A 12,768-nucleotide genomic window follows, 5' to 3' on the forward strand; every position below is an offset into this window, starting at 1 on the left:
GAAGGAGATGGGTTTTGAGAGTGTCTTGCATTACAGAATTGAATACATTCCTAGTAGATTAGCATTTTCTTTGTTGAAGAGCTTTGATGAAGAAAAGTGTAAGATAAAGCTTTGTAATGGCAAAAAAATTCACATCACGGAAGAGAATGTGGAGCTTTTGTATTGATTTCCAAGAGGTGACATTACTTACTGCAGGGAGTAATGTACCTTTAATGAGGGAGTTAGCAGAGCAATGTGATACGAAACCAGCAAACGTGAACCATAAAGCTGTTGAACAGCTTATGTTAGCCGATCAGGAAGGAGGACCACAATTCAAGAGATTGTTCTTGGTCCTATTAGAATCCGCATTGATTGAGCCTTCAACATGTGGAATAATAAAATCTAAGATTGGAGAGATAGTTGATGATTTGGATAATGTTAGAAATATCAACTGGTGTTCATATACAATCTTTGTGCTCAAGTTTGCTATGGAAAATTGGTCGAAGACAGAAAAAATGCCTTTGCAGGACCACTTCCCTTCCTCATGGTATGTTTTACATTTTGCATTACATTACTTATTGAAATGACTTGTATGTGTAGTTGATATAGCTTGTAATTAGCTGACATAAGTTGTATTAGTTATTTAAGTGGCTTCTATATTGAGTTGACACTACACACTAGTAATTGACATGCATTTTTTAACATGTGCAGCTTTGCTAGTTAGATAGAGTTATACAAGACAAGCGTCCTATTCCTTGCTCACTTCCGTTAATGAAAGGATGGAAAAGTGAACATCTTCAGGCTAGAGAAGATAAAGAGATCAGAGAAAGAGTTTTTGGTTTAGGACGTATAAAGAAGAGATATATTTTGGACAAGGAGGAGCAGCATGGGGAGGGGTAGGAGAAAAAGGAGGAGAAGGAGCACGAGCAGGAGGAACACGAGGAGGAGGAGGAGGAGGAGGAGGAGGAGGAACATGTACCTCAACCACAGATGACTCCTGACAGTGGGTTGGGTCTTCCCATAATCTACAAATACCAAAAAAATTCATAAAGAATGTAGTAACAAACATTCTTGACATGAATCAAGGGAAAGTCAATCTTGTCAAGACCCTTAAAGAAGCTCCTCTACACATCAAAACTAATTATTTATTCAGAATATTGTGTGATATGGCTAGATCTTCAGTTGGAAGCCAAACAACGACAATTGAGGTTGTGAATGAGAAGTGTCAACTATTGTCCAAGATGTTTGAGGAAGACAAGCCTGAAACTTTTGATCGTTGGAAAACAATCTCAGAATCAATACTTCTTGCTCAAAAAGAAAAGGAAGCACTTGAAGATTTGGCTGAATTTCCAACTTTCAAAACGCCACGTTTCTTAGATAAAGTAAGTACATCATTTTCTTTACATATGTTTCTCTGAGTTCATATTAGATTACTCCTGTAGTTTAGATACTAACATTGTAGAACTAATTTACAAGCAGTATGCAGAGCAAGGAAACAGAGAAAATATCCCTACTTCGCCAGTTTCTGATCCTAAAGGGGTGAGCCAAATCCTATCTTTTGTTATTTAGAATCAATTGAAATTAAATTGATATTAATTATAAATTACTAATTGAATAGGCTGCTGAAGAAGGAGAAGGAGAAGGAGAAGGAGAAGGAGAAGGAACAAAAGAGGACACAGTGGTTGATGACAGTAATGAATCAGCCTCTCCTTCTTACCACCAGCTGCAGGCCCAACGGATGACGCATATGTTGAAACGAACAAAGAAAATCAACTGGACAAAGGGAAAGAGAAAGAAGATAATATTGTTAAAGTAAAATAACTAAACTATGATTAAAATGACTGAATTGTTTTTTATATGGCTTGATAGTGAAGTTGACATTTGGTTTTAATTGTTGTTGACATGTTTTTTGTGTAGTTGACATGACTTGAAAGTGAAGTTGGCATTTGGTTTTAATTGTTGTTGACATGTTTTTTGTGTAGTTGACATGACTTGAAAGTGAAGTTGGCATTTGGTTTTAACTGTTATTGTCATGGCTTCTGTGTGTAGTTGACATGACTTCTGTGTGTAGTTGACATGACTTATGATTGTTGTTGACATGGCTTATGATTGTTTTTAACATGACTTATAATTGTAGTTGACATCGTTCTATGTGTAGTTGACATAGTATGTAACATAGTTGACATGACTTGTACATGTAGTTGACACGATATGTGCTGAAGTTGACATGACTTGTATGTGATGTTGACACGAGATGCACCATAGTTGACATAATTATATTACTTGCTGACATGGCTAGTATATATATTTGACATAATTTTAATTGTAACTAACATGAATTCTATTGCACTGATAACAGAATGTTGTTCCATTCTGGGAGATTCCAGTGCCAAAAGTCAGAGTGAAAAAGTCTCATGCTGAAACGCATTCTGACCCATTCATAGGCTCTCCATTTGACATAAGAGCTGTACATACAAAAACATACCTGGAAGCTAATGAAAGAGATGTCTACTACTACATACTAGAAACAGAAGGAATAGACAAGTATGCATCATTTAATTATTTCATTGATCTAAAAAATATTTTTTAGTTTTCTGTGCAGTTAACATGATTGAAGAATGTTGTTCTTGTGTCGTTTGTATAACTTCATTTCAGAGATGCATGCGTTTATGAGGATGATTTTGCTTGGGCGACCAAGGAATTGTTTTCGTCACTGAAGCCCCATGAAGGATTTAATGCGGGTGTAATTAGTGCATGGGCTTCACACCTTAACAACAGAGAAAAAGAAAGGCCCACAACATCACTTTCACGCTTTTTCCTGACTACATCTCCATGTGTAAGTAATCTTAAATTATAGGTGAACTGTTTGAATCAGACGTCTCCTTAACCAAACTTGTTAAATGCAGAATTTAAATGTAACAAATCGGCCGGATAATTGGGATGGTTCGACAGCAAAAAAGAATTTCATTTCTCAGATAGATAATGAGATTCAAAGAAGACCAGATTTCAACTGGAGATAAATTGATTTGGTAATGACATCTCACAATGACATTTACGTAAGAATATGAAATGTGTTCTTTCTATATAATTTTATCTTTAATGTCATTTTATCTTTCATGTCATACAGGTTTTCTTCCCAGTTTGTGCAAATTTTCATTACTATCTTGTAGTATATTAGATGAAGAAAAACACCATTGGGATAATAGATAACAACAAGCCACATAAAGCTATGGATCCGTTCGAGAAGTATGACATTGATATTGGTTTAATGGTATGCTTTTATCTATGTTATTGACATATTCTATACATTTAGTTTACATAATTTCTACATCATGTTCAAATGCTTTGTTTGTGTAGTTTGATTTAGTTATTTATATATTTTGCAGAAAGATATGTTTGAAGCATACTTCATAGAGAAGAAAATGTTAGATATTTCAGAGAATGTAAACAAGTCTTCAATCAACTTTCTGCCTTTAGAGTGGGCCACAAGCACGATCAACAAGGACTGTGGTATCGATTTGATGAGGCACATGGAGACCTATGTTGGCAAAAAGGGCAGTGAATGAGATATTGGCCTCTCTGGACGTAGTAAAGATTCCCCAGATACTCAGGGGAAGGTATTGCTACACGATGATTTCATCGATTTACAATAACCAAAGGTCGCCAATGTTACAACAGGCTCATGATTGGATGGAAGCAAACATGGAGAAATTGCTTGAGCTAAACAACAAGTACAAGGAGTTGTTTAGTTGTAAGTAAACAAAAAGTGATATTAATGTTAAATGTTGACATGGTTGTAGGTGCAGTTGACATGGTTGTATGTGCAGTTGACATGGCTTGTGCGTGTAGTTGACATGGCTTGTAACACAGTTGACGTCGCTTGTACGTGTAGTCATATAATACATTTCAATAGACAGCAAATTAAATGTTAAAAACAAATATGAAAATGTCATCAACTTAAAATCAAATCTTATAATTAAAAAAAACAAATATTTTCCCCCTATTTGGCACATGTACATGAATTATGGTCATATAATACATGTCAATAGACACCAAATCAAATGTTAAAAACATATAAAAATGTCAATAAACTGTATAAAATGTCAACAACTAAATAATTCTCATATCAATAGCCAAAATATCAAATATCAACTACTAATAAGAAAATGTCAATAACTTGTAGCATATGTTAAAAACTCAAAAACAACTCTGTTTGTTAAAAAAGAACAATTATGTATACTTTCTGCCACAACTCCTGGCATAATGATCAGTCACTTTATGACACTTTCCACAACGCTTATGAAGTTTACTTGCTTTTTCAATTGCTTTCTCTATGCCCGACTTAATCCTGCTTTTCTTGTCACTTGCACCTCCCTTTGTACTAACCACATCTGGAGCACGTGCAATTACTTCTTCAGGTACAACAATACCATATATATTCTTGATGGAATCATTTTTATCAACTGATGAAGATCCAGTAGTGTCATCAGTCAAAATTTGAGGAGCCATACCCGCAAGCAAATTATCCAATGCAATCAGATGATTTTTGTTCTTAAAAGCGCATTGATATAGACCAAAGTAACGTCCATGACACCTGTTACCAATCTATAGCTTGTCATCTTCGTTAGAACCTGCAAACATATAACATGTCAATATCCTATATAAATTATATGAACACTAAATCGGTAACATGTCAACAGCCTATACAGTTTATGTCAACACAAAATTGAAATATACTAAACATGAGTGTTTTTGTTAGATACAGAGAATGTTGGCGTCTTGTTTAAGCAACATATGACAAATCAACTGAAATATCTATAAGAAACAGTTCATATACCTTTGCCAGATGCACTCTCGTCACTCGTGAGACCATGAACTGCCTTCAATAATTCACTTTTCAGCCACCGGTTACCAACATACTTCTCTAGAATATTGTTGACATCTTTGTTTCTGAGGACGAAGAAAAGGTGGCTGCATAGATAACCACACCTTTCAAAGAGTTTACACTCACAATCAAATGACTCAGTCTCTTTCTAATGTGTAACTGTGAAGGTCTTCTTTCTAGCATCAGAAACTTTAAAGACCTCGATGTTCTCCAAAGTGGACATGCTAATCATCCGACAACTCTTATCAGCCTCATAAATCAATTCTTGTACCACTCTAAACATCCTATCCGTGTATACAGATGTCAATTGCTTCTCAAATGCTAAATCAGTGGCATATTTTGGTGAGATTACAGAATCATAATAGTCGAGCCTTTCAGTTTGATTCCTTTGAGCATCAATGCCATTGTTATGCTGAAGAGTGAAGTCAGCAAAATTAAACAACGGTTTCGAGTACCTCTTAAAAAAATTGTTTTCAGATTCTGAAAAAGATGTTGTTCTCATTAAAGAACCCATAGGAACATCTCTAAAGTAGGCTGGGATCCACATATGTCTAACAGCACACATGTCCTTAAACCATTTATGATCTTTCACACCATATTTTTCAACAATACCAGTCCATAATATGTCAAACTCATCTGGATCTAACAATTCTGACCAAACACAAGCCTTAAACTCCTTACTAAACTTTTCTCTATCAGAAATAGATTTAGGTATTTTCTCAAACAACTTGCTCATAATATGCCACATGCACAAACGATGCCTTGTACCAGATAATACCTTCTCAATTGCAAGCCTCATTCCCCAATCTTGGTCTGTGATTATGATCCTTGGAGCAACACCCATGCATTCAACAAACAAAGTAAAAGGCCATGAGAATGCATCACAATTCTCACTGGATACGAAACCAGCTCCAAATGCAATAGGACCCCCGTGATTGTCTTTCCCGGTAAATGGACGAAACACCATATGATACATATTGAACAAATAGATCAACACAAAACATCAACAAATTTTTCATAATAACCAATGTCAACTACAAATATATCCTATGTTGACTACTAAGTCAACTAACTACTATGTATGTCAATTACCAAGTATAATAAATAAACTACCTGTTTGTCGAATATGTTGTATCAAATGCTACAACATCTCCAAACATATGGTAATGTTTCTGAAACTCTACATCAGACCAAAATAAGCTCACTAACTTATTATCATCAGTTGAAAATTGATATTTGTGAAAAAACCCTTCACAAATTCTCTTCTTCTCTTGCATCTGATTTAGGATCATTTGAACATCCACTTCTTTCAGTTTCTCTTTAATATCACGAGAACAATTCCTAACATCATTCAACGTACACCCAACAACATCATAACCACCAAAAATTCCTTTAATAAGTTGAAAGTTGAAGTAGGACCGATGTTGCTTTGGTGCAATCTTCAACAAACTTGTGATGAACATCATTCATACTGCGATTTCCTTTCATAAATCGCTTATGATCTTTGTCAACCATAGTATGATTGTGTTCCTCAATGAATTGATGCACAAGATAATATTTAACACCACAATCAGAAAAAAACTTGAAACTGATCCTTGCTCCACATCAACACTTTTTTGTGCCACGTCTGCGTTTCTTCTTTGAAGTTACTTCTTCGTCATCTGACACGTTCACATCGTCAGATATAATTACATCGACATCCAACGGATCAACTGTAAGAAAACCTTGTCTGTTGCAGACAACATACTGAAAAGTAATAACACCACCACTACACCTATTTCCAAATCTTCGAAAATCAAAACAAGCCTCTTGAGCATACTTTTCATAAAAGGAAATTCCCTCCTCAAGTGAAGAAAATTTTTGACCTTCATAAGGCGTGCCTTGCAAATTGGAATAACAGGTCCTACTACATAATGGGAAAATATGTCAACAACCTAAAACAGATAATGTGAACTAGCATATCATAACTGACCAACACCTGAATCCAGAATAAAAATCTCAAAATAAAGCAGCACCAACATATCAGTCATCCTATCATGGACTATCAACCATAGCCATAACCCCTTCCTCCAACAACAAACACCACAACAGGGGTTCTTCAGACAGGGGAGGGTGCATTTTGCATACAATTATTTTGTATGTCAAAAAAATGTTAACAAAGAGTACAGCTAAATAGAATATTTAACAGGTAACATAAATCATGTCAACATATTTGCATTTATATCAACAGAACATCAATTCAAATCAGAATATAATGTCAACTATCATATCTTAAATGACCCACACCAGAATCAAAATCTTAAAATATGCAGCACCAACACACCAACACCAACACCAACATCTTAGACATCCTATCATGAACCATCAACCCTACCCATAACACCTTCCTCCACCAACAAACACCACAGCAGGAGCTCTTCAGCTAGGGGAGAGTGCATTTTGCATAAAACTATTTTGCATGTTAACAAAGAGTATATCTACATACAATATTTAACATGTAACTTACATCATATCAACAGATTTGCATTTATGTCAACAGAAAATCAATTCAAATATCAATAACTGTGGATTTATGCCAACAGAGTATAATTCACCAACAAAGTACAAAAAAGGCATGTTAATGAAAACCAATCCAAATTACCTTCACCATTAGTCGACGTCGACTCGGAATAAGATGAAGAATCCATCAGATAACACCTTAGCTTTTGATTACGAATTGAACTCGAAGCTACAGATGAAAAGGCAAAAAAAACCTATTAGGAACAAATTCAACAGGGCATTAACAAATAAAGCATAAAAATTGATATGCTGAGGAATCGTCGAAGCAGAGATTGTTGAAATCATTGAAAGCGTCTGTGTTCTAATTTTCGACTCAATTGAATTAGAAAGCGTTCGAATCAATGGTCTCAGAGAAATCGCCAATCGCCAATCTCACAGAAGGCTGAAGAACCCTAAACTAAACCACAAAATGACCATTATACCCTTTCATCATAAATTAATTTAAAAGTATTTTTTGTGTGGCAAAATCTGGACCACTCATTTAATTAAAATGAATGGCTGATGTTGCATCTCATTTCTCATTTAGCCAAAAAAATCTCAATTGATCATGGACCTATATATATATATATATATATATATATAGGGTTGTGATCAATGTCGAACCAATTTTAAAGACCGAACTAGAGACCAAATCTGGGCCATTAGATATAGTTTTTTTGATGAGATGTGCTGCTGTGTAAATTTTTTGGTCTTCATTACAAGCCTATTTTACTTCATTATATAGATTTATTACTTCATTTCGTACGTAATACCTTGAAACTACAACATGTTTTTACTTTCTTCCTGTAGGTTTTGAAAGGATTCAACATATGTTTCATTTGAATTCATTGACCTGAGTTTTTACTTTATTTATATTAAAAAATGCAATATATTCAAGTGCGTTTATCACTTCATTCAGAAACGTTATTACTTCATTGGATAAGGTTTTTACTTCATTCCAGTAGGACTTCACATACTTCATTCCAATAATTTATTGCATCATTCCATGTGTTTATTACATCATATCAGCGTTGTGGCGGTGGTGATAGATATTGTAGAGAGAGAGAACGACACGCGACGGCGAAACCACATTTACGTACTGCAATGAAGTAATAATCCTACTGGAATGAAGTAAAAACCTACTGGAATGAAGTAAAAACCTACTGGAATGAATTTAAATCTTTGTAACATGTTTGTATGACTTATTTACCTTCGGATGAATTAAAATAGGCTCGTGATGAAGGTGAAAATAAATTATAAATTTGTGCCTCTCATCCATAAAAAACTAGATCAAAAAACCCTAATTTGGTATGGTTCGGTGGTTCGGTCTTTAAGAGTGGATTTGTGAATAATGGGACTCTATATATATATATATATATGGTAGTGATCAAGATATAACTAATCTTAAGTGTATAACTAGAGGACAAATCTCAACCACACATCTTAATGGAACAAATATTATGTATTTTAATAATGTAAAATAGGCAAGGGTATTTTTGGAAATCATTTTAAATTCATAAGAGGCTATTCTGCTGGAGAACTCGCTTCTGCATGGCCGGCCTCTCCGCCGCCGCAGCACACGCCGGTTCTTCCCCTGAAGGCGTCCTCCGTCGGGCTGTTCGTGGAGATGACGGTGGTGGTGAACAAGCTCCAACCCTCGCAGCTCGCTGAAGAGCAGCGCAACGCCACCAGATTGTTCAAGCAACTACACGAAGAGATCCAAACGGCGCTGATCATAACCGATCTCATTACCGAAACCGACGTGCCATGCGCGATGGAGAGAGTTCTAGCTTTCAACAGAGCGTAACTTCTCCCCCTGATCGGAGCGATGCTGGAGAAGTTCCCTGCAGAGCTAGAGGCGGCCGTGTGGTGGCCGCCGCTGAAAAAGTCCGAGAACGGAGGGTTGGTCAATTTTCGTTCCTCAATACACAGAACCAAGCACCAGCAACACACAGTCACACACTAATTGTGCGTTTGCATGCTACCTGTGTTCTTATAATGATTCAATCTAATTCCCAATTGAATACGAATCTGATTTACTACTATCTTCTATGATTTTACTAATTATGTCATAAATTAATTTTCTATTATAAATTTAGAAAATCAGATTTTATAAATATATAATGCCGAGTGTGTAAAACCCACCATGCATTTTGAACTGCTGTATATTAAAAATGAGAAATAATATTATTATGCGGTTTAAAATTTAAAAATATAGTACTATCACAAAACACATCACTCTTATTATGATTTTACTTCACTCTTGTTCACAAAACACGTCACTCTTATTATGATTTTGCTTCACTCTTGTTCACAAAACACGTCACTCTTATTATGATTTTTACTTCACTCTTGTTCACAAAACACGTCACTCTTATTATGATTTTACTTCACTCTTGTTTACAAAACACATCACTCTTATTCTGATTTTACTTCACTCTTGTTTACAAAACACATCACTCTTATTCTGAATTTACTTCACTCTTGTTAACAAAACACATCACTCTTATTCTGATTTTACTTCACTCTTGCTTACAAAACACATCACTCTTATTCTGATTTTACTTCACTCTTGTTTACAATTCACATCACTCTTATTATGATTTTTACTTCACTCTTGTTCACAAAACACGTCACTCTTATTATGATTTTACTTCACTCTTGTTTACAAAACACATCACTCTTATTTTGATTTTACTTCACTCTTGTTTACAAAACACATCACTCTTATTCTGATTTTACTTCACTCTTGTTAACAAAACACATCACTCTTATTCTGATTTTACTTCACTCTTGCTTACAAAACACATCACTCTTATTCTGATTTTACTTCACTCTTGTTTACAATTCACATCACTCTTATTATGATTTTACTTCACTCTTGTTTACAAAACACATCACTCTTATTCTGATTTTACTTCACTCTTGTTCACAAAACACATCACTCTTCTTCTTCTGATTTTACTTCACTCTTATTCACAAAACACATCACTCTTACTGTGATTTTACTTCACTCTTGTTCACAGAACACATCACTCTTATTCTGATTTTACTTCTCTTATTCACAGAACAAATCACTCTTACTTTGATTTTACTTCACTATTGTTCACAAAACAATCACTTTTATTCTGATTTTACTTCACTCTTGTTTACAAAACACATCACTCTTAGCATGATTTACAAGATAAAATGGAGTACACAACACATCATTAACTATAGTAGTAAGACTTACAAGAAAATAAAATAAAATTAAGTGGAATATTTATTTAATCAGAATGTAAGAGTTATAAACTATACTAAAAAATACAACAAAATCTGTTTCTACTGCCATACACGTTCAAACTGGCAATCTCAGCAAAATCCTTTGCCCCCCAAATCTCCATAGACAGTGTTGAAGAAACTGAGTATCTGCCATCTCCGAATCTAACGCTCAGCGGCAGCATCCTCCTCGATGAGTCTCCGGCGAATCCAAAGCATGAATTCAGCGGCTGAGAGCAATCCGAAAGCGGCGTAGACGAAGGAGGAGGCGGAATCCTGGAGGAAAACCGACAACAGCGGCAGCATCCTCCTCGATGAGTCTCCGGCGAATCCAAAGCATGAATTCAGCGGCTGAGAGCAATCCGAAAGCGGCGTAGACGAAGGAGGAGGCGGAATCCTGGAGGAAAACCGACAACAGCGGCGTAGACGAAGGAGAATAATGTTTCTTTTTCAAATGAATTGAATTTGCCAATGACGTAACCTAATTTTGTATGTGCAAAGACCATAATACCCCTGCCTTGTTATTATTGAGTAAATTTGTGATTGAGGGAGCTAAGATCTCATTAAATTCAAAAATTAATACTAGCCATTGATTTTTTTGATCTTGTGGCTATGATTTGTTCTCTAGTTAATTGGTTAAGAGGTGTTTGCCATAGATCACTACCCTATATATATATATATATATATATATATATATATATAGGTCCATGATCAATTGAGATTTTTTAAGCTAATTGAGAAATGAGATGCAATCTCAGCCACACATTTTTATTAAATGAGTGGTCCAGATTTTGCCACACAAAAAATATTTTTAAATTAATTTATTCTGAAAGGGGTATAATGGTAATTTAAGTTAGAAACAAATGAAACACGTGTGGTTTCCAGCACTCCAATTCCATTCCCAATTTTCCTCCAATTCCATTCCCAAATTTCCTCCATTAAAGCAACGCCTGTACCAAATCTTCAACCAATTAGCCAATGGAAGGCGTTTCCGCCACCGTCTACCGAGGAAGCTCATGAGAAGATTATCCAAAGTAGGCGACTCGTCGCAGTAGTGGCTGCTCAGATCGGAGTCGCTGCGGAAGCGCTCCTCCTCCGGCGGCGTTCCAGAGGGGCACCTGCCGGTGTATGTCAGGGACGAGATGGAGCGATTCGTGGTGAGCGCGGAGCGATTCCAATGCTTTCTGATTCAATTGATTCGAAAATTAGAACACAGATGATTTCAACGATCTCGGATTCGACGATTCCTCAGCATATCAATTTTTGAAAAAATGACTAATTCGACGGAGTTTGGTTGAATCTGAAGTTTTTAGGTTGATTTTATCGACTTTGATTCTGTTTTTATGCTTTATTTGTTGATTCGCAGTCGAATTTGTTCCTAATCAGTTTTTTTTGCCTTTTCATCTTTAGCTTCGAGTTCAATTCATAATCAATACCTAAGGTGTTATCTGATGGATTCTTCATCTTATTCTGAGTCAACGTTGACGAATGGTGAAGGTAATTTGGATTGGTTTTCATTAACATGACTTTTTTGTACTTTGTTGGTGAATTATACTACGTTGACATAAATGTACAGTTGTTGATATTTGAATTGATGTTCTGTTGACATAAATGCAAATCTGTTGACATGATGTATGTTACATGTTAAATATTCTATATAGTTATACTCTTTGTTGACATTTTGTTGACATACAAAATAGTTGTATGCAAAATGCACTCTCCCCTGGCTGAAGAGCCCCTGCTGTGGTGTTTGTTGGTGGAGGAAGGTGTTATGGGTAGGGTTGACAGTCCATGATAGGATGTCTAAGATGTTGGTGTTGGTGTGTTGGTGCTGCGTATTTTGAGATTTTGATTCTGGTGTGGGTCAGTTAAGATATGCTAGTTGACATTATGTTCTGGTTTGAATTGATGTTCTGTTGACATAAATGCAAATATGTTGACATGATGTATGTTACCTGTTAAATATTCTATGTAGCTATACTAACATTTTGTTGACATACAAAATAGTTGTATGCAAAATGCACCCTCCCCTGGCTGAAGAACCCCTGCTGTGGTGTTTGTTGGTGGAGTAAGGGGTTATGGGTAGGGTTGAGAGTCCATGATAGGAT

The 12,768-nt window shown here is 35.6% G+C and overlaps 1 protein-coding gene across 1 annotated transcript; it reads right to left on the reverse strand.

The window, feature by feature from the left end:
• Positions 1-4,584: 4,584 nt before the first annotated feature.
• Positions 4,585-5,831, reverse strand: LOC121776768 (protein FAR1-RELATED SEQUENCE 5-like). The gene is made up of 3 exons (XM_042173937.1): positions 5,086-5,831; positions 4,817-4,950; positions 4,585-4,610 (listed from the first exon to the last, which is right to left on the reverse strand). The coding sequence occupies exons 1-3, from the start codon at positions 5,829-5,831 to the stop codon at positions 4,585-4,587; spliced, it is 906 nt and encodes a 301-aa protein (XP_042029871.1).
• Positions 5,832-12,768: the final 6,937 nt, after the last annotated feature.

The sequence above is a fragment of the Salvia splendens genome, chromosome 2 (assembly GCF_004379255.2).
Source record: "Salvia splendens isolate huo1 chromosome 2, SspV2, whole genome shotgun sequence".
Lineage (NCBI taxonomy): Eukaryota > Viridiplantae > Streptophyta > Magnoliopsida > Lamiales > Lamiaceae > Salvia > Salvia splendens.